The 24,877-nt window shown below is 50.9% G+C and overlaps 1 protein-coding gene across 1 annotated transcript; it reads right to left on the reverse strand.

Moving 5' to 3' along the window:
• Positions 1 to 9,790: 9,790 nt before the first annotated feature.
• Positions 9,791 to 20,444, reverse strand: STC2 (stanniocalcin 2). Its single transcript, NM_001192745.3, has 4 exons — positions 20,294 to 20,444; positions 18,114 to 18,256; positions 15,455 to 15,666; positions 9,791 to 10,193 (listed from the first exon to the last, which is right to left on the reverse strand). The coding sequence occupies exons 1-4, from the start codon at positions 20,442 to 20,444 to the stop codon at positions 9,791 to 9,793; spliced, it is 909 nt and encodes a 302-aa protein (NP_001179674.2).
• Between the last annotated feature and the right edge of the window lie 4,433 nt (positions 20,445 to 24,877).

Raw genomic sequence — 24,877 nt, forward strand, 5'->3', positions numbered from 1 at the left:
CTTCTAGTTTGCTAATCACTGTTACCTTAATTCTTGTACTTGTTTTGGTTATCAAAGGGCTTACCAAAGGGCTGGTAGAACCTGTTTCAAGAATTGAATGCTCTGTTAAAGGATTTATTTTTGTTGTTTGGGTTTTTAATTAATTATTTTCTTGCAGTATAGTTGATTTACAATGTTGTGTTAATTTCATGTGTAAAGTGATTCATATATACACACATAAAGAATCTGAAAACGAACATATATATATATTTCAGATTTTCATATTCTTTCCCATATAGGTTATTACAAAATATTGAGTGCCGTATTACAAAATATTGAGTGCTATATCCCATGCTATACTATAGGTCTACTTTATATATATCCCCAAATTCCTAATTTATGCCCCTCTCAGCTTTCCCCTTTGGTAACCAAAAGTTTGTCTTCTGTCTGTGAGTCTGTTTTGTAAATAGGTTCATTTGTATCTTTTTTAGATTTCACATATGAGAGACGTGTTTGCCTTTCTCTGTCGGACTTACTTCACCTAGTACCAAGCAAGTTTAAAAAAATCGGTAGGGGTTCAGTTCTCTCCGATTCTGCAACCCCATGGGTTGTAGCCTGCTAGGTGCCTCTGTCCATGGAATTCTCCAGGCAAGAATACTGGAGCGGGTAACCATTCCCTTCTCCTGGGGAATATTCCCTACGCAGGGATCAAACCCAGGTCTCCTGCATTGCAGGCAGATTCTTTACCATCTGAGCAGCAGGGAAGCCCAAGTTTAAAAAAGGCGTTGGCTGAAGTTTAAGACGGCATTGGCTGTTAGGTAGCTGTAGAAGGGTGCTGCTCAGACCTCCCCGCTGTGAGGAGGGTAACCAGTTCAGCTTCCACCTGCCACTCCTTCCAGCCCATCGCTGTGTGCATGCCGAGCCACCCTCTTCCCAGGCTGCTCCTGGCAATGACTGAGCTCATGGTGGGGGTTGGGGCAGAGCCTGCCACTCCTGCCCACACAGAGTGGCATCCCTGGGCTTTGCACCCTCTTGGCTGAGACTTTCTCAGAGCTGCCTGCAGTCCTGCTCAGCGCTCCTTCCTTCCCTCGCTCCCTTCCCTGGTGTCGGCCCTGCACTTTGGTCTGAGGCGCCACCTGCCTGCTTCTTCCTCTCACCTGGCTTTCACGCTGTTTCTCTTAACAGATCTCTCACAGTTTTCATTCTGTCTCTGCTTTCCCTCACCAAACCAGTTTCCGAGGTCCCAGGCCCTGGAAAGACGGGTGTGGAGGTGCTTCCCACGCTGCTTGTGGTTGTCTGTGTAGCGGGTCCCAGGCTGGTAAAGGAACCTCAGGGCGGCCACAGCTAGGGGAGCGACCTCAGAGGGCAGCCAGTCAGCCCCACGCTTTCAGTTTCTGGGTGCCTGAAGACCCCCTGCCAGGTGCTGGCAGCCGTTTGAGTGGCCCAGAGGGACAGCTTCTAGTCTTGGAGGTGCTGGGATAACCCAGCATGCGGAGGGCCAGGGATTCTCTTCTGGTCTCCTGCTTTCTGCTAGAATGTAGGGCTGCTGTCAGGCGAGGCTTCCCACCCTAGCCTTGCTTCTGGACAGTGGGACAGCTGGCTTTGGTCTGTCGACTCCCGCCCGGGTCCTCCCCTGCACGTGTCATTGTGCTCCCCAGCAGGCTGGCCTCCCTGCTTCGCATCCTCCCAGGACACATGATGATTCCCCAGTGACAGGAGCCTTTGGGTAAATGCCGAGCAACTTGGAAAGGTTGACGGGCCTGATAGGCTTGTGCGAGGGGTTCACAGTTCTTCGGCCACGCTGAGCTCTTCTTCCTAATTTTTCCTCTTCTAGAAATGTGAGTTCCATGCTGAGGGGAGGTGTACTCCAGCATGAACCCAGCACTGGGTGAGCTGGGGGGCGTAGATACAGAGTTGTCAGTCAGCGGCTTCTCTCTCTCTTTTTTTTAATGACCACCCTGCTCCCCCCTTTGTTTTAACCACACCACGTGGCCTGTGGGATCTTATTTCCCCAAACTAGGGATGGAATCAGTCCCCTAACCACGGGACGACCATGGAAGTACCAGCAGCTTCTCTTTATTCTCATATCTCTTCGCAGTCTCCATTTGACACTTCTGCAATCAAGGTCATCTGCCCTTGGCTGTTGCGGGTAGGGGGTTAGTATTGAGAGTTGCATCAGCTTCCAGGGAGGGAGCCTGCTTCCACGCCTCCCCCACCCCCCAGGATTTGGTGTATGGAATGAAGCCAGGGAGGAGTTTGAAGGGCATCCTAGCCCCTCCTCCCAGCCTTGCCCTGCTGGCTGAGTGTGAGCCTGAATGTGAAATGAGTTTCTATCTAACTCCTCTGTGCAAAAACTGCCCCCATCTTCAGAGTCAAAACTGTGGAGGAGCTTCTGCACTGCTGGGTCAACCCCAGCATTTCTCCTGCAGAGGTGGGTACCAGCCCCTGGGGACCCCAGACCTGGAGGGCTCCGAGGGCGTCGGGCCTGGCAAGCCTGGAAGATGCTCTTCATTTTCAAGGTGTTATTCTTGGTCTGGAAGCCCTCGTGAGCTTGTTAGCGTTTTGCAGATTGGCCCCGCTTTGTCTGAGAAGGCATCTGGACCCTGTCCTGGGGCTCCATCTCATTCCTTTGTGCCTCTCATCGTTTCCCTTTTTAAAAATACATTTCTCTTTATTTCAGCTGAGTCATTTTCCTCCCCCTCCTTCTCTTCTTGACAGTCCCAGGAGCCGGAAGGAGTCCTGTCCCAAATCCTTGGCTCCTTCAGGCCAGATCTTTTCCAAATGTCAAACTCTCAGGAACCTTGGCACCCAGTGGAGTGGACTCTGGCCCCGAATCTCTTTCCTCCCTCATCTCTGTCAGTCTCTGCTTTCCTTTCTCATTAAGGAATTTATGAACCGGCTCTTTTGTGGGTCCCGTGCCTTGAGGTTTGCAGAGGGAGAGCCTGACAGGAAGGCCCTCTGCTCCCCAGCCTGTAGGTGGCTCCCCAGCCCAGTCTGCCACTGGGGAGTGGCTCAGGGGCTGCTCTCACCCCTCTGGTTAGGCTCTGTCCCCTCATGCCCGGTTCTAGCCCACCTCCAGCCTCATGCCCCCTCCTAGCCCACCGTGAGGGGCTGACCCTCTATCCTGGCTATAGAAGACCTCAGACCAGGACAATGGAAAGGATGGGATGGCTCATCCTCTCTGTGCTCTTGACTTTAGACACAAGCCTTTCAAAATGGCCAGGAGAAGTAATCCCCACTGTTGACATGGCATCCATGCTCTTCAAAGCATCCCCTGTGTATTGTCTCTTTCGTATAGCTTCAGTCATTTTCTCCTTACTACCCCTTGTGAGAGAAGTGGAGTGGCTGTCAGTTTCCTTATTTTGTAGCTGAGAAAGCGTACTGGATTTTCTAGGATCTCGGGGCTAGTCCTGACTTTTTCCAGTTGTTATTTAAAAAGAATAAAAAGATTTACCAGGTGCAAGACAAATGAGTGGTTGGATTAATATTCTGTCTTCTGACTCCAAAATTATTAGACTTCTCTGTGTTCTGACACTCACCCACGGACCCACTGACATGTTGGTGCTCCTTAGAGGACACAAGGGTACATTTCCTTTAGGAGTTAAAGTGCATAGAAACTTATCTGATTTGACAATTTGGCATCCTTTTGGACAAGAGGTTTCACTCATTCATTCATTCTAGCTGTGTGATGGCAGGGTCACTGGAGGGACATGAAATTGTGTGCAGAAGTGACAGTCTCTGCCCTTGTGACATTCATTTCCAAGGATGAAGTCCAAACCCTAGTTTATATCTGCAGAGTGTGCTGTAAAATTCTCCATCCTCTCTTGGGGAAGCCAGTCACCATGAAAGAAGGGAGACTGACCACCCTGAAATGGCCACACTTTGCAAGGCCTCAGGGGTGAGAGGTCACGTGGAGAAAGAGCAAGAAGGGGGAGGGGGAAGGGACTGGGAGCTCTGAGTAGTCACCTTGACTACTTGAAGGGCACATCCATCCATCTGGGAAGGCAGCTAACGCCATCTGGGGAAGAGACCAACCACCCAGCAGAGCCCTTTCTAAGTTTCTGACCCACAAAATTGTGAGCAAAATAAAATCGTTGTTCCAATGTACTAAGTTTTGGGGTTGTTCGTTAACACAGCAACAAACGATCAGGACAAGATTCCAGGGCCTAGTTGTCTTCCCTGCGCGAAGCCCTCTCCGGTGCCCCTCCTCCTCTGCTGAGTGCTCTTCATGGCTTGTGAGGGCGAGCAAGCCGGCTTGTGAGTGTGCCACTGCTTTTTACATGGGCACTCCTTTGCTTTAAGAGCCACAAAAATCTTTGGAAGCTCTCCAGTGGAACATGGAACTAGCCAGTTCTCCTCTGTACCTTGTGAACAGTTGACCTGCATCAGAATTCCTGGAGGGGCTTCTCTTGCCTCTCCCAAGCTTTAGCTCACCCAGCTGATGTTAAATGGTGCAGTGGGCACATGCCCAGGTCCTGTGGGACAGCAGGGTTCATCCTGCTGAGTGAAACAGGGCCCATTTCATGCATCAGCTTAGGTTGGCTTTGTGGCTTTCCCCCCATTTCTCTTTAGGGAGTGACTTTTGAATTGTATGTTCTTTCTGGGGAGTGATAAAAACTGAACTTCTTATGCTAGCAGCCTCATATGACTCCTAGCCCTAGGCTTGTATTGATCTTTTCTCTGACCCCACAGAACAATTTGACATGAAACTTGTTCTCTGGCCAAGACTTGTTCCCTCTTCAGTAGGAGGCTTTCTTTTTTGTCGACTTTAGAATAAATTCAGATTTCTGTCTCCAGATTGTGGGACCCACAGCTCCAGCTTCCTTTGAAAACTTTGCTTAAATCCAGCATATTTGGAAGATCTTCTAGCCCTCCCACAGCCTCATCATTCCTGAACCAGTGGACTGGAGCAGTTCTGAGCGTTGGGGGGAGGGAGGTAGCTGCATTTCTGAACACTAGGTGTATTTAACCCACATTTTCACATCAGGGGTAATCGACAGATAGAAGACAATGATGACTGAGCCCTGCCACCCCCTGGAGCTTGCTAGCCTTGTGATGGCTCTAGGCAAATTAAGATGCCTTTGGGCTTCAATTTTTTCATTTGTAAAATGAAGCTCAGAAATGGTATCTGTAAAGCACCAAGCAGCACAGGGGGCACGTAACAGAGTCACAGGAAACTGCAGCTATCGTGATGAGGGGGATGGCGGTGGTGAAGATTTCAGCGAAGCCTGACGTCTCAAGACAGGGCTGGCGATTGGGTGGGTTTAGTGGAGAAAACTCAGTCCGCATGGTCACTCCAGCCAGCCACTCCCCAAAGGCTTTCCTTAGGAACACTTAAGAAGCATCTTAAAAAAAAATTACTCATATGCACTGAAAAGGATCAGACTCCGTGATTTTCCTCCCCTCCCTTAATCTGAACTAAAATCTGTCTTTGCAGAGAGGAAAGGTGAGAGCATCAATTTTCCTTTCCATTCTAAAGCAGAATTCCTTGGAGGCCTGGTGCTATAAATATAAGAGTATAATTATTCTTTCTTTAAGCCCTGTGTAAAATAGAATCATACTGATTGGTTTAAATTAAAAATAAATCGTATGTGAAGAATCTGGGCCTGAAGTAGGGGAAAGCATGAGGGCTTAGAGTCACAGATCTGGGTTCGAGTTCAGATGTCCCCCACCCCCACCCCTGCCCCTAGTCACAGGGTTTGGGAGAAGTTGCTTTACTTTCCTATACCTTGGTTTCTTCACCTGTAAAGTGGGGATAATATCTTCTGCATGTGGGATGTAGTGGGGATGAAGTTACGTATGCAAGATGCCTGGCATGGTGCTGAGAACATAGTAGGTATGCCAATGGTGGAATAAACCACAAGATTAGTAAATCAGGGACTCCAGCTCTCCAGTAGTGCTCAGGAAGGGAGAGGTGAGGAGGAGGTTTCCCTGCCTGTGCAGAGCCCCTGGCCCCTGAGCTGTTTTCTGACAAGACTTAATTATGCTGGTGGCGTCCTCTGTAGGCCCCATCTGCAAGAAAGGGTAGCTGACTCCAAGGTCTGTGCACTCCAGAAGGAGCTGTGAGGACCACCCTGATGGCCTTGGGGTTGGTGCTTTCAGGCTGGCCACAGAAGCTCAGCCTCCTCTTTGGGTGGTTCAGGCAGGGTTTTGGACAGAGTCCCTGTGGGGGAAGAAAAGCCCAGAGTAGTCTTCTTCCCTGAGTTCCTCTCCCTGTAAACTGAACATTCACCATTACATTTTTTAAACTGACATATGATTGATTTACAATGTTGTATTATCTTTTGCTGTATAGCAAAGTGACTCAATTATATATGTATATACACACACACCATATATATTCTTTTTCACATTATTTTCCATCACGGCTTATCATAGGATATTGAAAATAGTTCCCTGTGCTATACAGTAGGTCCTTGTTGTTTTTTCTTTTGGTTACACCATGTGGCTTGTGAGATCTTCTCCAACCAGGAATGGAACCTGGGCCACCACAGTGAAAGCCCAGAATCTTAACCACAAGGCCACCAGGGAAGTCCTGGGGCCTTGTTTATCCATCCTATATGTAACAGTTTGCCTCTAGTCCCAAACCCCCAACCCTCCCAGCCCCCTCCCCTTTTGGCAGCCACACCTCTGTTCTCTACATCTATGAGCCTGTTTCTATCTTGTAGATATCTGAACATCCAGTATTTAATGGACTCAAAGTCCACTTGCTCACAGCCATCCCCTTGGCCCACCCAAAGCTCTCTCAGACAAAAAATGCTACTCAAGAGGAAGTCAGTTATTTAAAACCTTTATTAAGGCTTGGAGAAAGATAATGCAATGTGACAAAGTACAGATCCTGCTGCCTAAATCCCTAACAGAAACAGATCTTATAACTTATCACGGTGCCGATGCTGAGATCACACGAGGGCTGCTCTTCGTTAGGAAAACGGGCCCTGGAAGCGTTGTTTGTCCATGTTATTCTAAACGAAGCCTTTTCCTAGGTTCGAGCTGAAATTTCTGTGTGTGTGTCTGTGTGTGAAAGTACAGCTACAGCTCTGGGCTAGCATTTTCTATTTATTTAGTTTTGAGTGTCAGCATTTCACTCTACTAAGGCCTCTCATTTCAGAATAACAGGGCTATTTATTGATACAAAGGAGAGGTGTTCGGATCATCTTGTTAAGATGCAAGGCTCAAAATAAACATCATATCTTTATTTGGAAATCCACATCCTTCCTCAAAGGAAGGCTCAGGAGTAAATTTGTATGAAGTACGAAGCCCCAAGTGGAGGGTCTAATTTTAAGGACGACTTTGCTTACATTTTAGACTGTACAAATGCCTCTGTCCATGCTTACAGGAATTTGGATTTTCCCCAGTTTTGAGATAAAGAATCTCAGCAATAAATACTACTGTAGGCTTCAAAACTTTAGGAACCAGAATGCAAGGATTTCTACCTGACTTTTGAGAAGAAACAAAGCAGCGGCATGAAAAAATACACAACAGTGATCAATGAGGGGATTCAGAGCAACATAGGAAGCAATTTTATGCCTCGGGGGAAAACACCGAGATAATAAATACAAATGACAAATATTTACAACAGAAGCAACACATGGGGCGTCAGTAGCGAACATGTAAAACATTTACACTGAGGAAAATGTAAAAGTGATGCCTTTCACCCACCCAGCCCAGAAGCGGGCGAACAAATGAGCAGCTGACCCAGCAACGCGAGAGAATGTTATTGCTTCAGCTTTTGAGTGATGTAAAGAAAACAGTCCACGTGCTGTGTGGCTTCAGACGCCATGGCTTACGGTCAGTTGCCATGGCAGAGCCTGACACACCGGTCCTCCTCTCTCGGAGGGCAGAGCTGGATCAAGCACATCTCTTTTCTGCAACTCCCGCTCTTTCTAGGTGCTTCTCCCAGCCTTTTGTACCCCTCCCCCCAACAGATGGTTTCTTTCCAACATGCATCGTGAGAGATTGGGAAAACGGCGCTCTGGCACCCTGTCCTGGCAGCAGTGAGGCTGGATTTAGGTTATCTAAACACTAGCTGGGCTTTGGGTAGGGCATTCTGGGAACAAATCATTTTTTAGCAGATAAATATAGCCTCTTTATCTCTGGCCTCAGGTTGCTTTGAGGGAGAGCTATGAGTTGATATAAATGGAGGATGCATACTTTTTTGCCCAGTCACTAGAACAGCAGTCAGCAAACTCAGGCCCAAGAGCCAAATCCAGCTGGGCGCTTGTTAAATAAAATCTTAATGGAGTGGAGCCAAGCCTATTTGTTATGTGTTGTCTATGTATGTTTCTGCTTTCAGGCAACAAAGGCTGAGTTGAGTAGCTGCAACAAAACCCATATAACCTGCCAAACTGAAAACAGTGTATTCACTATCTGGACCTTTACAGACAAGGTTTGTTGACCCCTGTTCTAGAAGGACCTGGCCCAGAACATCCATCCATTCCTTGCAATACTGGGCTCCTATTTGAGTACCGGCTGCAAGAAAGGACAAGCTCTGTCAGAAGAGAGAAAAGGCCTACCTCTGAGACCTCTTCAGTAACCGCAAGACATCCATTGCCGGTGCTTTCTGTTCTAATCCTTTCCCTGTATTCTCAGTTCTGTCTCTCCTCCCTGCTTTTCTTTGTCCACTCTGACTCCTTTTCTCGTTGCTAAATTTTCATTCTGGATCTGGGAAATCTTGTCCCCCAGTGATGTGCAGCAGTCTCCTCCGTTTACATAAAAGGTCGGCATTCCCTGGTGAAAATTACCAAGTAGTCCTTCTGTGTTCCCCTTTTCCAGCCTCTAGCATGGACAGGCCAGCTTTCCAACTCGGCCCAATGGAACCAGGGTCCGTCTTGGCTGAGGATCAAGGCGAGGTACCAAAAGGCAAAGGGAATTCTGTCAAATGCACCCCTGTGTGCATTTTTTCCAGGGTGGGCTTTGTGCTAGTGGCAATGAGCCCATGTCAGGCAGTCAGACATAAAGCTACATCACTTTTTGATTACTTTAAAAATAGCACTTAAAAAAAAAATTCAGCCCCCAAAGATGGGTTGCTTTTTGCTTTCCTTTGAGCTGGTTTTAATGACCCAGTTGCTTGTTTGAAAGCTATTTATTTAGACAGATACGGAGATGTAACTGGATAAATAAAAAAGTGAAATCGAGACTCGAAGCAGTGGTTAAAATACAGACACACAGGGGCCACTCCCTGCAGCAGGGTCCCCTAGACAGAACAATGGCTCAGAAATTACACTTAGAATCCTCGCCGCCCCCACACATCCCCGCCCCGTCCCAAGTTATTCCAACCTCAAGGTCCCATGCAAGAAACTGGATTTCTGTTTGGCACCAAGCACCCACCCGGCCCTGCCCCCGCTCCACCCTTCTCCCGATTCCCAGGGAGATTGCACACCCACTCCTGCGCCGGAATCCAGCTGCGCTCCGCTAGGACTGTCTGCACAGAAGCTGGGGGCGGGGCCCAGCACCAAGCGCACAGTCTGGCCCCCGCGGGTCACCCCTCCCCTCTCGTCACCTCCCAAGGCAAAGGGAGCCGCAAGCCATAGCCCAGGGTCTCCGCGGATGGAAAGAAGGCAAAGTTGCGAGGAGGACGACCTCCCGTTGGGATGTGTGGGTGCGGGACACACCAGGCACAACCGAGCCCTCGCTGCCGAGGGAGCCTCCGCCTCACCTGTTCATGCCGCTAACACAGCTCCAATCAAGTCCGCAATCCCCATCACATCCTGCGAGTGATCGCCCCCCTCTTTAATGGCAAATGTTTTGGAATGTCCAGAGAGAAGAAAATGGACGGCGTGGAGGAAAAGATTTCCCGGCCGGGCCTTTCATTTCACCTCCGGATATCGGAATACTCAGACTGTTCATCCTCCCACTCGCTGCTTCCAGAAGTTCCCTGGGCACCAGGGCCGGCCGCTCTGCCCCGGGCGTGGGCGTTGGGGTGGCTCTTGCTACCTCGCTCACCCTTGGCACCTCGGCCGGTCTCCCGACTGCTGGGCTCCGCAAGGTGGTGACCCATTTCCGCGGGGTGGCCCCTGGAGAGCTTGGCCCTGTCGCCCTGGAGCTGGTGCTCGGGTGGCGCCGTGGGGGGTCTCTGGATGGCCGAGGTGCAGAAACTCAGGATGGAGCACAGGCTTCCCCAGCTCTGCTCACACTGAGCCTGGACGCTGTGGGTGATGGCCTCCTTCACCTCCTCCCCACAGGTCAGCAGCAGGTTCACTAGGTCCACGTAGGGTCTGGGGATTGAGACAGAGACCGGGGCTGGAGAACGCCTCCTGTGGGCTAAGGAGGGCAGGACCCACAGGAGGGGAGAGACCTGGCCAATGCTTGACTTGGGTTTGGTTTGGCAAAAGATGTTCCTGGAATTACTGCAAGCCTTTACCTGGATTCTGTGGAGTACTGGGCTCCCTGCCAGGCACTGGAGGGAACTGGAGCCTGGGGGAGGGAGCCCGCCACAAGAAAAAGGGCCCCTGACAATACACAGGTGTCTGTGCTAGAAGCCTAGAAAGAAGCCCTGGGGAGTGAGGCACACAGCTGTGGGAACGAGGAGGGCAGGGGAGCTCCAGGCCCGTTTGTGCTGTGCTCTGAGTAGTTGCTCAGTTGTCTCTGACTCTTTGTGATTCCCATGGACTGTAGCCTGCCAGGCTCCTCTGTCCATGGGGATTCTCCAGGCAAGAATACTGGAGTGGGTTGCCATGCCCTCCTCCAGGGGATCTTCCCAACCCAGGGATCAAACCCAGGTCTCCGACATTGCAGAATTCTTTAATTGTGTGAGCACCAGGGAAGTCCCCAGGCATGTTTAGGGTGTGCTAACTAGGAGGATTTTAGCAGGAGGGGAAATGGGTCTTGGAGCCAGTGGAGTACTACTTAGGCAAATGGTGACGGGCCTTAAATACTAAACTGAGGAGTCTTTATGGCAGGGAAGCGAGATTGGCTGGCTTTGCACTGGGTGTCCTTCTCCTCGATAAGCCTAGTCTTAAGTTAGGCTCCCCCAAAACCACTTTCCCCATGTGTGTATTTGCCCCTGGTTTGGGCTCATGATAATGAAGGGTGTTTGGGGAAGTTTCTGGACGCATTCTCCTTTGTATCTGGAGGCGTCTGGAACAGGTGAAGGGTGGGGCTGGGGTGTAGATTCCAACCAAGATATCCCTTCCTTGGTGGCAGAGGCTGAGGCGGGGGAGTGGCTGTCTGAACAGCTTTATTCTTTCGTTCTGGGCTTCCCCACAAAGGGAGGTGAGAGCTGGCCTGGCAGAGAGGGGCCTCTGTGCTTGGGACAAGAGCCAGCTGTCTGTGAAATAAGCATGCTTGGTTCCCAGGGGGAGGACCAGTTGCTCAGGCCGTCTTTAGGAAAAGTGCTGAAGGAGGAATGACTACGTACCTTCCTCTTGGGGGTGGAAGTGTGTGCAGAAAGCCGGAGCAGTATGCCTATTTTGGGGCCCATCTGGCAAAAGGTGCCCCCAGCAATGGGATCTCCTGGCCAACTCACCAAGTCTTTCTTACATCTCACTAGACTCTTAAAATCCCCAAGGTGTGGAGAGGGATATGGCATGTTCCAGGTGGCTAATAAGCTTTCTTAAGCAGCCCTCACTGGCAGAATTTCTGGGTCTTTCTGTCCATGCACTGGGCCATCCCCTTGGGCAGGAAACCACTCTGGCACGTGAGCTCATTTATAGGAACAAGCCTTTTTTTCCTCGGTGAGCCTGTACCACTGGGACGCTGCCCTACAGACCATTTGAATCTTTTCTCTGCATGTTGGCTGTTGTTGCCTAGCAGGAAGGGCAGACTATTTGAAGACTTGTGAAGCAGTTTGCTGCCATTTTTATGAATTAGTCCTCAAGTTGTAATTGAGTGAACTGTCCTCATGTCATAGATAGAAAAACAGAGACATGGTGGGGGAGAAAGTGGCTTTTGGAAGCTTCTGGGCCGAGAAGGCCTGGGGCTGGGCTGAGAGCGGAGAGGAGGAATGTTCCGGCTGACAGAGATCAAGCTGCCTTTTAAGGCTTACTTGATGCCTTTGGAGTCGGAGAGTCTGGGCACAGCTGATGGGCAGGGTGCGGAAAGTCTTGAAGGCAGGCCCCTCACCGTGACAAGGACAGTGATGACCCAAGTTGACTTCAGCCGAGAGAGGAGGGCATGGGCACATGAGGGACGTGCTCCCTGCATGTCCGTTTCTTTCCATCTTTTGAAAACTAGCACTGACAGCCTCAGGGAGGTCAAGTTCACTGAGTGTCTGCTAGAGCATCATTGGGATTGTAGCACCTGATCCTGCCTGCCACCTCCTGTGGCTAGATAAGCAGATCACAGAGACTAAGCATCTGTCTTTTGGGGATGCTTCTGGGGAAGTTTCTTTCCCCAGAGTAAGGAGAGGAAGGGCCCTCTTGGGAATCCATGGACTGCCTATTGGCCTCCTTCAGCAGGGCATCCTGCCTGACAGATGAACTTGCTGAATCCCAAGGCGGATCCCAGAAGGCTGGACTACCCCACGCTCTTTTCTGCCCTTGGCAGTCTCTGCCGAGGAGAAAGCTGTGAACCACGGGGAGGGGTGTGTTCATCTAAGCTGTGTTTCAAGCTGGCATGGTGCCTTCTCAGGCTGCTAGCTCAGCCCGTGTCTAATGACAAAGCCCAGCTCTCTCCACCGGGCGTCAGCAAGGCTAAAGGGTTTTTAAAAATACTTGGAGGGGGATGTGCCTGGAGGCTGCCAGCACCCAGTGACAGGGTGTCTGATGGCCAAGCGGGTGATATGGAGAAAGTGGGGCGGGAAGCAGTGAGGGGAGCAGGGCAGTGGTGAGGGGAGCAGGGCAGCGGTGAGGGGAGCAGGGCAGCGGTGAGGGGAACAGGAAGTCACTTTAACTGAATGTGAGTGTTTTAGGGGTTAGGTGAGGGTCAGGTTGAGGGATGGGGGTGATGTGGATTCTAGGATGCCTATGATTTCCTTCTCTCTAGAGGGAAGAGCAAATTCAGTTTTCATTTTCTTGTCTGTGGCCAAGGTCACACATTCTTAAATGGCCTTCTTGATATTCGGGGACTGATGGGATCTTTGGTGCCCAAATCAGTCAAGATAGTTAAGAAAAACTAAAAAAAAAAAAATTCAGTTCAGCTTTAAATACTAGTTGACAGAGTGCCATTGCAGCTTCAGAAGGGAAGGCAGTGGGATTTTGTGGGGAGCTAGAATTGCTGGCTTAGTAAGAGGAACTGCATATAGCCACACTGAGTATTCAAGGAAAAGGCCCAGGTTTGCTTTTGGGGTAGACCACCTGCATTTCCAGAGCAGGCTGGGGTAGGGGCTATATGGGCTCTAAATGATGCATGGAGCCTTTTGGAAGTAAGGGTCCCATGGATGATGTTTCCATGGAGGAGACATCAGAAAGCCATAGTGCTTTCTGTCTTCTTAAATGCAAAGGTGCGGTGGGGTGGCAAAACCCCTCAAAACCTTCAGTTTTCCCAAAGACTTTTCTCCAAAGAAACAAAAGTCTTCTTGGCTCCAGGAATGTGTTACAGAATTAAAAACTAGTGCCCTGTCACCCATTTTTGAAGCCAACAAACTATCTCTGATGGAGGAGAGTGAGTTGAGAACAAATGAACTTCAGGAGTTTCTCAGCAGTGGAGTGTCTGCCTCTTGCAGGGGCACCTGAAGGAAGGGAATCTCAGTATTCTGCTTGTGTAACGGGCTGTTTTTGAAAAAAGGGAAAAAATCTTGCTGCACCTGGGGACCAATGAGCCTTTAGTTGGTCTAGTGGGGAGAATGGAGGCCAGGACAAGGAGGTTTGAGGTCCATTCCTGACAACTGGCTTCAGAAGCACCAATTCCCAAGTTGGAAATTAGGAATTGAATCTCAGAGCAAGATCTTTAACTTCTTAGCTTCACGTTCTTTCTGTCTTGTGTGGGGTTAGTATTCTCTGGCTTGTAGCACTGTTGGGAAAGGTAAATGAGATAATCCAGGCCAAGTCCCTGGCCAAGGGCCTGGCCCACTCAGAAAATGACAGTTATTGTTATTGCTATTGTTGTTGATGCTATTCTTGGTTTGATTCTTTACAGAGATTTGGAAGAATAGAAAATATTTTATTGGGCATTAGTATAACTCAGGCTTTCTAGGTGGTGCTGGTGGTAAAGAATTCGACTGCCAGTGAAGGAGATGTAAGAGATGTGGGTTTGATCCCTAGGTCAGGAAAATCCCCTGGAGTAGGAAATGGCAACCTGCTCCAATATTCTTGCCTGGAAAATCCATGACAGAGGAGCCTGGTGGGCTACAATCCATCAGCCCACAAAGAGTCAGACGTGACTGAGCGACTGAGAACACAGTGTAACTCAAGGCAAAGGCAACATCACTTTGCTCCTGGCAAGAGCTGCCTATAGAGATTCATGGTGTATCCAATAATTCTAACACTGCACCAGGGGTGTTGCAAGGTACCTAGAGCCTTATAACCAAGTGGAAAGTGACAGGTGATGGCTGCTATTCTCTGTGGTCTAGGTGGTGTGGGTGGGATGGGGAGTGGCCTGTTTAGTGACGTAGTTGAGGGAGGCTATGGCATGAACTAAGGAGAAAGGATTGATAAAATTGTACTGATTTGGCGCAGTGAGTCACTGGGCAAAGACTAACAGTGCAGTGACTTGTACTGGGCTGCTTAGTTAGTACCTTACTTTCTGCCCTGAGTCCCCAAGAAAGGAGCCATTGTATGCTTTTAAAGGAAGATATCCTGGGTTTATGATTGAATTGCAAGTCTTCCAAAGAGTATGTTCCTATCCCCTCATTTTGGCATAAAGGTGTTTAGCTGATTAAGGATTTTACCATTTGTTTTGCATTTTCTCTGGGAGGGCATGAATGTTGGAGAAGGTGAATTGGACCTTCTAAGGGAAAGCAGAGCTTATGGAGGCAAGGGAAAAAGCTATTGATATTTAAGAGTATAAGTCCTGGAGCTGGACTGCCAGGCTCCTCCATCATTGTCTGTGTGACCTTTACCACACTGAATCTCAGTTTTCTCATCTGTAAGATGGAGATGAGAATGGTACCTAGCTCATGGTGCTGTCATGAAGATCAAGTGAAAAATTCATATGAAGCCTTAGCACAATGCCTGGCACTCAGTACGTACTCAGTATATATTACCAACCCTTGGTCATCTGCTGGGGTACCTACATGGCAACTCGGAACACTCAGAACTGTTGGGATTCTGGCTGAAGGAAAGACAAAAGGTGTTCCTGAATTCCACACATTTCACGCTCAGTGAAAAAGATTTCCTGTTGCTATTGCTTTGAATTTTGAAACTGATGGTGGAAATTTCTTTTGCTTTTCCTGAAGGCCAGCCAGAAAGGGACGCTCAGGGGAGTCAGTGCAGCTTTCCTTGGTAAACCACAACCTCCCATTTAACAGGAGAGTTCAGCCTCTACAAGTCAACCCATCAGACTGAAGAAGACTGTCTCTGGACCACAGCAGAATTCTCCCTCCATCCACGTTGCATCACCCCACCCCACCCCCGCCCCACCCCCACAGGGCAGCACTCACTCATGCAGCAGCAAGTCCTTGAAGTGAATCATCTCCACCATCACCCGGATGTTCTCCTGTGCGGCAGAGCACAGATCATGCTTCAGGTAGCATTCCCGCTGTAACTGGAACACCATTTCCTTGATGGCCGGACACTTCCGGCTTATACAGCTGAATCTGTGCCGCAGAGCGTGGGCCTTACACTTCAAGGCATCTTTGATGAACGACTTGCCCTGAGAGTGGAGGGGACAGGGAAGGGAGAGGGGGTGGAAGAGACCAGTCCTTATTACACGCTTTGACAGTCTGACCCTTGTTGGGCTTACATGGGATTTTTCTGACGACCGAACCTTAAGGCCTCATCCAGATGGACATCTTGCAGGTGACAGGCTGAGGCTACATCGGGAGGTCTGTCCAGAGTGATGTGAGACCTCTGCCTTCAGCCCCAAAGGATGTTACCTGGGAGACGGACACGGTTGCTTCCTTCCTCCCAAACTCCTCTACTAGCCTCCCTCATCCTGCGGCTCCCGTGGCCCTCTGTCCTCAAGGAAGCCCAGTGTTGACTGTATGGTGGCAAAACCCCGAGGGAAATTTGGGCAGGCATAAGCCCAGAGCTCCTGGGAGGTGCGCGGCGAGAGCTTTTCCCAGGTGCCTGCGTGTGCAATCTCTCCTCTTTCCTGCTCCTTCTAGTGATGTGAAGGTCGGGTGCTAGCTGGGCCTGCCTTTCCTGCCTCAGTGCCTCCCGCCGACCCCAACCCGTACTCTTTCTCTCCTCCTCCTAGCCTTTATGGAGGAGCATTCTTTTCCTTTCTGAAAGCAATTCGACTCCTTTAAACTGTTAGGGTTATTGCCTCTAAAAGGCCCGCCTGGCACACTGCCTGCCAGCATCTGGAGCCTGAACTGCCCGGCTGACGGCCCCTCCCCCTCGCCCCAGGCCTCCGAGTGGCGAAGGCAGCCAGGCATACATCTGGCCTGCAGTTCTCTTTCCTGGCAACCCCATGAGATTGTTCTCATCCTAGAGAGGAGACAGCTGTTGGTGTGGGGGCGAGCCTGGGCCGTTAGCTTCCTTATCAACCTCGCGGGGCACAGAGGCACCGTGGGATACCCACCCAGAGATCTTCACACCCCCTCTTCTACGGAAGCGAGCTGTCATTGGAGAGGTCACCCCTGTGTTTTAGACAGGCCTGGAAGTAACGGAGTTGAGAAAGTAAATGGGTTTAGGTTGGAAGTGGGACGCCGGCCAGTGCGTTTATTTGTCCTCTCCTGTAGAAGCAGCTGAAAGGTCTACAGATAGTCTGATCACTGAAAAGCCACCTCATGGTGATTCCCTTTCCTCTGACGCACCAGTGGGAGCTGAATAGGATGGAGGGTAGGGTGTGCCGGTTGACTAAGTAGTTATGGGCTGAGACCTGACTTGAAAGGGATGCTTCTAACTTGAGAACGTACTCCTGTTGGTTGAGGAAAAAAAGGAAGATGAATTTATGCAAGGGCTGCAGCAATCTGTTCTTAGTATTCTTCCCTGACATCCTGTGGGATTGCCCTGAAATACACATCTTTCCTCCGGATTTCCTATACGTTTCCTAATTCCCGTTAATCCAGAAGGGATGCTTTATTAGGGCATCTCAAGGAGTTCAAACACTTTGCTCCTCTTTCCTTCCCTGGTTTCCCTTGCTGGCACCCCACATCCTCTGTAGGGGAGGCTGCCAGCCCTGTCGCATCCCTTTCTGGTTCCCAGGCGTTGCTTTGTCAGGCTGTCTACAGGATGTCAGTACATGGTAACTGGTGATGTTCATAAATCACACCTCAGCTGTTGGCCTCATCCAAACAGTCATGGCTCTCCAGTGAAATGACAACAGGGTACTTCACAGTGTATATACAGGCTGGGGAGGACACTAAGGAGATGAGCCTAATGGTCCACTCCACCTGAAATGTGTTTGTATGGTGTGCACTGGAGGCATAAGGTTACTTGTTGGGTTCTTTTCCTACTCATGCGGCATCTAGGCTTTTACCCTAGGGACCCCGGGATAAGTGAAGTGGGTCAGGCCCTGACTATATTTATTATATAGAGCGGGACTCATTCAGGGTTCCAACTTTTCAGGTTGGGAGAGGAGGATCTGCTACTTAGGAGGAAGAAAAGTCTGCTCTCTGGAGGCCCTGATTTATCCATGCTGCCTGCCCACATGTCCTCTAGGAGATGACAAATTTCTACAAATTTCATGTCTCTTTTATTCTTACCTATTAGGTGAAAATAGCTTTTGGCATGTTTAATTGGAGTCCCCGAACTTTCCTGCCCTATCCCCAGCCTAATGTTATGGTCCTCACAGACTGGGTTCTGAGTAGCCAGACACCGTGTGTCCCTTACAAGATGTTTATTATTTATTATGAGTTTTCTCTGCTAAGAATCCTCAAATAATTGTTCAGCTTGGTCTCCATCCCATTCTGTGCATGCAAACTTCCTCCGAGTGGAGGAAGACTCGGCTGATATGACAGGTCCAGAAAGCTGAACCCCAGGAGTGGAGTGGGGAGTCACTGGCACCCTGCTGCACACCTGGAAGGTCTCTGGCAAGTACTAAAAGCCATCATGACGATCAGCTAGGAAACTCTGTTAACAGTTTTTTCCATTGAATGTTTCAGTCATGCTCTGCTAACCCAAAACATTCTTGGTGCTCAATATGGTTTTTACCTGGGCATCAAATTTTCCAGCGTTGTGCAGAAAAGTCATGCAAATTCCGTGTAAGCCCCGAATCTCACAAGAGTTGTTCTCGAAACATTCAAACACGCCACACCCCACATCGCCAGCGTTGACCAAACAGTGCTGGATTTCCGCTAAAATGAGAATTACACACAATCATATACAAAATTCTCTGTCATGCTGGGGAATGCAGAGAGAGGGTGGTTGAAATAAAAGTAATGACTAAAAGGAAAATTAAGAAAAAGTGTTAGAAATGATTGTTTTGGGATCCAAAAACCAAGGAAAGAAAATTTCATCACTTAATCTACTTATAAAGATAACTAGTATTTGTAAATTTTTGTAAAAATTAGCCAGACCTACATTACAAAAGTCACAAGAGAAGTTAGGTCAGAACACTCCATTTTTTCATCCTTCTCATCTTATTAAAGTATTTGTGGGAATACTTGGTTTGACAGCTGAAGATATTTCAGCTTTCTAAACCCACTGACAAAAATAAAATTTCAACCCATTAGCTTGGTCTTTCCCTTCTGTCCTTCATCAATGAAATACTCTTCTGTACTTGGATGAAGCTGCTGCTATTAAATCACGGCCATTTCCTTCCTGACCCCCAAATGAGAGCGTCCAAAAAGCAGTTTCAATTTAGCTTTATGATTCAACACCTAAAAATCAAAACAAAACTCCTATTAAGGCAGCGCCTCCAAACCATTCGCATTAAAAATACCAGGCTAGGGAAACTGCGGTTTGCTTGCATGCAGGCTCAGGAGTCGAGTCAGATGGGGGTTAGTCTGCAGAAACGCAACCTTTGCAGTTCGAGGTTCCTTTTTAATAGAGATCTGGGGTGAGATGTCGCTTAATTCCCTAGACTTCTCGCGACCCGGGTGTCCGCTGCCCTCCTTCGCAGAATGTGGCCCCAATTCGCCTCTCTGAAAGGACAGGCTGAGAGGGAGTTAACTGTCAGGCTGCAAAGCCTCTCTCCCTTCCTTCCCCCTACCCAATTAAACCAACCACAAAATTACATCAGAAGAGTATATTTTGGAAGAAGGGCGGGTCGGAGGAGATAATCCGCATTCAGGTTAAATCTGCCGAGAGAATGAGGGGCGTGTATTTGTTGAGGGTCACCAACTAGCGAAAATCACGTTTGATTCTCAGGGAAAGCTCTGGGAGGGGAAAAGGTGGGTGAGACGAGCGGGGCGCGAGCCGGAGGTGCTGGCATCTGCCTATGGAGGTGGGAGACTCCCGGACGGTCCCATGCGCGGCCCCGGCGCGCCGGCCCGGAGCGCGCAGGGCCGCGGTTCACTCGCTCCCGGCGCCCCTAATGGGCACTCGTGCATTCCTGCTCGTGCGGTGAACGCACGCACGGCACTGCCGGGTTCGCAGGCCCCCTTAATAAAGGGAGGGCCGTGAAGAGCGAAGAAGCGCTAGGCAGATTTTCTTCCTCTCCCTGGAGCTGGGAAAAGGGCCAGCCCCGTGCCCTGCACGCCTGGTTGTGCTTGGCAGCTCTCGGGTAAACGGAGAGCCGGTCGAGCAGCTGCGGCGCACGGTTCGGGCCGTGTCACCATTTCTTCTCTTGCTGACCTGCTCTGGAGCTGGGGACGGAGGCAGCACCGCAGAGGGACGCTTCAGTGCACCCGCCCCTGCCCCTTCCGAAAGGAATGCCCCACAAGGGGGAAAGTTCACCATGCAATTTGTCTCGCCTACAAAGTTCTTGGATGTCGGGCATCTTCTGAGGAGGGGGAGAAACAGTCCTGCCGCGGCCCGCCGGCTGGGAAGAGAAGTTCTTCGGTTCAGAGCGCAGCCCGGTAGCGGGGACGCTCCGTGCCTCCTGCAAGCCGGTTAGGATGGAGCAGGGAGGTTTGAACCGGTCCGGGAACGCTGGAGCCGACCCTGGCCGCGTGATGCGGTGCTTCCTTTACCCTCGACCCCGGGAGGACAGCAACAAGTCCTGCCCCAGCCATCTCATCACCCGGCCAGCACGTGCGGATTCCGGACGCGCGGAGCCCGGTGTGGACCTCGCTCTGCCGCGCGCTTTCCTCTTCACGCCCCGCTCCACCCCAAGAGTTTGCGCGGTCCAGGTTGGGCGCCCAGTTCTGGGCGAAGCGCCCGGGGCGCGCTGCGTGGGTGCGGGATGTCTTCTCCCAGCAGCTCCCCGCCTCGGGGGCGCACGCACTTACCTGTGTTCTGCAAGGACAGACGGCCTTTCTGCTGGGAGCCCCTGTCTTGGGGACCTTCGGGCGTGTTGGTGGCGTCGGTCCCTCGAGCTGGATCGAAGGTAACCAGCACCAAAGCCAGGGTCACGAACTGGCCCAGCCGCTCGGCACACATGGTTCTTGGTGTAAACCTCCAGCCCGGAGACCTGGATTCTTTGTGCTCCCCTCCGCCTCTTCCTCCTCCTCCGCCGCTTCCCCTCCTCCTCCCACTCTTCCTCCCGGCTCGCCTTTTCCCTCCTCGCGGCCGCGGCTCTGATAGAGGTTACCCAGCGCCCTCCCGTAGCTCTCTGGAGAGCATGTGACCAGGCCGTTAGCAGCGCCGCGAGTGCCGGGCAATGGCAGGGACGGTGCCTCAAATATCCCTGGAAGCTCTGGTGTCACTTGAATGAAGGAGTCGAGCAGGTGTTGTCCCAGCGGCTGGACCAATCCGAGACCCCCGCCCGTTTGACAACACGGCCGGGAGGCGGGGCCTGCGCCCAACTACTACAGGAGGAAGCCGAGCGCCGCTGGGAGCGCCCGACAAAGTTGCCGACCTGGCGACGGCCACGCGTTTGCGTGCGTGTGTGAGTGTGTAAGAGCGCGGCCGGAGATACATGCGCGTGTGCGGGTGCTCCAAGGCAATGGCCGAACGGACTTAACTAAAAGCGAATCCCAGCTCCGGTTGCAGCTAAAGAAAGGCGAGAGGGGATGGTCTGCGCTGGGACAGCGTTCCCCCTCCCCTCCAACCCCCTCAGGCTCCTGGCTCGCATCACACCCGCAACTGGCTAGGAAAGTTTCCTCTTTCTGCCTTTTGTAATTTAGTTGAGATTCCCAGCCCCGAGGCCTTGACAGATTAGAGAAGTTTCCTGGACACAGTGGTGCTCGGGGCAAGCTGGGCACAGATGGGAATTCCTGGCGGTGTGATGCTTTGCATTAAAAACAAAAAATCCTCCAAACTATTTTAAGATAGGAGCAGAAAGCACTAGATACAGGACTCTGCCTGAGCGGCTGCCCCATCTTCTTTTCGCCCCGCCGTGGTGGGCCTTGCCACACCTTAGGTGTCAGATTCTTGCCCCTCCCTCAATCCAGACGGATTCTGGGCTGGGCTGCAGGGATCCAGGTGAGAGACTGGACTTGCATCATTTACAGGCGGGTGGCAGGGAGGCCCGGGCAGCCCTGAGTCAGCCCGCGGCGGAGCATCGCGTGCCCCAGAGGCTGGAGCTTGAAAGGCAACTTTACGCGTCTCCAAACATACTCTTCCATTTTCCCAAAGCGCTACTCGCCGCCGCGTTCTGTGTTCCCTTTACTCTTCATTCATCGGATGGAAAAGGTCAAAAAAAAAAAAAAAAAAAACTCCCTAAACCCTAAAAACAGAACCTGAGGAAATTCTCTCCGTCTCTTCTCCTTTCTTGTTCGAGCTCCCTCCCCAAGCACGGCCGGGGCTGGATCGCCCTCGACTGCTTTCTCCCCCCGGCTTGCGGAAGCAGGGAGAAAGTTGGGCGCCGCTGGGAGCGCCTCTTCCCCCGCTGTGTGTGTACGTGTGCACGCTCACGTCTCCCCCGCGCCGAGGCCGGGGACAGGAACTGCTCCGGGCACCGTCAGTCCGACGGCGCAGCTCTGGGGGCTCGTAGGGCAGGGGGAGGGCGGGGACGCGAGCGCAGCGCCACTCACCCCGGGTGACGCGCTTTCGCCCCTCCCCCGCCGTCTCCACCCTCCTGCTGGAGAACAGGTGAGCTTGGGTACCAGCTCCAACCCCTCGCCCCCGCCCCGCTCCCAGCCCGCGCCCTCTGCGGTAATGCGCCCCGGAGGTTTCATCACCCACTGCCCGCGGCGACGCGGCTCTGGGTCTCCGCGGCGGGGCGCACGGAGCGCCTCGTTGGGGCAGCCTTGTGACACGGTTGGGGGAAGGGGTGCGGAGACGCCGGGGCCAGGTCGTCCTCTGTCAGCCGTTCGACTTCCCAAGCTCCCCTCCCAAGGTCCCGGATGCAGGAGGGCGTTAGGAACGGGGATGGGGGCAGGGTGGGCACCAGTGGCTGCGGCTGTCCAGTGTCCAGCGGCCCAGAGGTGGGAGGAATGATAGGAGGGGTGGGAAAGGCACCTTCGAGTAGGCCCTCCCAGGGGTTGCAGCGCCTGGGAGCTAGCTGCTGTCCACCATCCCCATCCGACTTCAGAACCCCAAGAAAGGGTCACTTTGAAGGTCTGAGTCTGCGTCGTGACAAAAAACTGATCACTCATGCCCGTGATTCCAATAACAATGACCTCTTACAGCCTCAAGAGTTTTGGGGGGAAGGAGGTGGGGTACAAGTCCATTATATTAATAATAGATGGTGCGCACTTCCCACTCTGCTTTTGTTATGGTATTTATTTCCTTTATTAGTTTATGAAACACCATCTCCTGTAGATTCTTAACAGACAAAACATAACAAAAAAACCAACAGCAGTCTGGCCTCCCACGAAGTCCATAAGCCTCTGAATTTCCTGGGTAGGCTTTCTTTCCTTGGAGAGCCTCTTTTGTAGGTGAGAATATGAGTAATATTGGCATTAAAAAGGGCATCTGGTCTCTTGGCTCTTTAAGCAACACAAACAGGAGCGGTCTAGCAGGTGGGAGCAAGCCCACCTTTGTGGGATGCAGACACTCTGAGTCTTCTTGTTAGAAGGCTGGGCCACCACCTGGAGTAGGGGCCAGGCAGATGCAGGTCTCTGGGCTCCTGCATCCCAGAGCTGGGGCACAGCCTTTTGCCACCACAAGGCCCTGGGACTGCCCTCAGAGGACCTGCATCATAGAAAAATTCATCTTGAAGCTATTTGCTCCAGTTTCACAGGGGACATTCGTGTCTCCTACCTGAGCCACCTGCCCCTTTTAGAACTAAAAAAAAAAAAAGTGGTAGTTGTATTTGCCGTATAGCAAGTACAGTTACCAGTTCTTAAGAGTTTTATATTCAGACCACTTAGCCAGAGCCAGACATCCAGAGAAGAATGCCCATCCCAGTCTGTCCCATCAGGGCTGAGAAAATTCTGCAGAAGCAGGAGGCAGTGTACTGGGATTACCAGTCGAGGCCACGGGCCTGGGGTCAGAGTAGGGAGAAGAGCTCAGGCTGGTGACTGTGCTGTGATCTTCCCTTTCTCCTTCTAGCCTTATAACTCAGGCCTGGTTTGGCAGCCTGTGGCTGGTGACAGTAGGGAGTAGGTAAGAGAGTAATAATGATAGTATTATTATTACTGTAAAGGAAACATGAATGGGGAACAGACACTGGGCCATGCATTGTGCTTGCAGATTTGGTCTCTCACTAGGTGGGAATTGAGCCTTTGGAGATGTAAGGACAGTCCAGCTGGTATTGCCCTGAGATTCAGCAAGGGTTCTTGGCTGGATGGGCCCTCCTTCTCAGTTTAAGACCCAACTGGCAGTGGGAAGGATGAGGCAGGCTCCCTTCGTGACATCTGGGGGCTTCTGTGGTTAATGCGTGGAACCCAAGTTTTCCTCTCTCACTCTAATTCACCAATTAAAACCAAACAGTGAGGGGGTTAATTTGGGTTTAAGTTTGAAAGGGGAGAGGATACTGACAAGTGGAAAAGGAACAGAGGGTATCATAGGAGGGAAGAGCATCAGGGGTAAATGAACAGAAGGGACGGTGCATTACATAGGAGGAATAGGAGTTGCCCAGTTTGGTATTCAAATGCAAGATAAAGCTGTCAAGGGCATTTGGGGCCTTGTTGCAGGGCCTTTGTGAACAAATCTGTGCTCACCAGAGAAGATTTTGTTATCTCATCCTGGTGGCATTTAGGGATGAAACTCCAGGATGCTCTTAGACTAGATTCCCTTTTGGAGTTAGGAAAAGGTCAGCGGCCCAGAGCTGCACTGTGAAGGAAGGGATGGATGAGAGGAATGCTAAGTAATTAGTTGGAATCTTTATGTGGATTGCTGTGCCTAGAAGGATGTTCTTACTTGGTTGTGAGCAGGTGGTGCCTTGGAGGATGGGAAGTTGTTGAATGATGAGGCAGTGTTGTGTAGGTTGATGTTAATACTTGGTGGCTGGTCCAGGCTGTCTGAGTTCCAAAGCCAGAGTGGGAAACGTGGCTTCCACGTGTAGAGCTCCTCCTCCTGCAAGCCACGCCCCCTTGGGGGCCCGACTGTCTGGACTGATGGCACCACCTTATGGTCAGAGAAGGAACTGCCTGTCCAAATAGTGGACTCTCTTCCAGGCTCAAAGACCTGAGACACTAACACCGGGTCTTCCACCTTCTCCTCAATTTCCTTAGCAAATAAGTTAATACAGATTTAGACAGTCTCCTCCTTGCAACCACATGCTTTAATCACCCCATCAAGGAAATCTCATTCAGACTTTTTGCTTTTCCTCCCCCATCCTTTGATGTGAGCCTCAAATCTGTTCTTATCATGGCTCCTTTGTGTCATGTCTGTGACGGAAAATGGCAAAAAAACTGTACACGTGAAACCGGCCAGACAAAATAACAATAAAGTGCTGCTACCAGCCTGCAAAATAAGTAGAGGTCTTTCCCTAAAAAGTCTCTATCTTTCCCTTTGTTTTCTTTCATTGATCGGGTTGTTTCATT

The sequence above is a fragment of the Bos taurus genome, chromosome 20, assembly GCF_002263795.3.
Source record: "Bos taurus isolate L1 Dominette 01449 registration number 42190680 breed Hereford chromosome 20, ARS-UCD2.0, whole genome shotgun sequence".
Taxonomy (NCBI): domain Eukaryota; kingdom Metazoa; phylum Chordata; class Mammalia; order Artiodactyla; family Bovidae; genus Bos; species Bos taurus.

Coding starts and splice junctions, on each gene's coding strand:
- STC2 (NM_001192745.3), bottom strand. CDS start 20,444: ATGTGTGCCGAGCGGCTGGGCCAGTTCGTGACCCTGGCTTTGGTGCTG. Junction 18,257..20,293: donor TCTGTCCTTGCAGAACACAG/GTAAGTGCGTGC, acceptor TTCTCATTTTAG/CGGAAATCCAGCACTGTTTG. Junction 10,194..15,454: donor AAGGACTTGCTGCTGCATGA/GTGAGTGCTGCC, acceptor CTCAATCCCCAG/ACCCTACGTGGACCTAGTGA.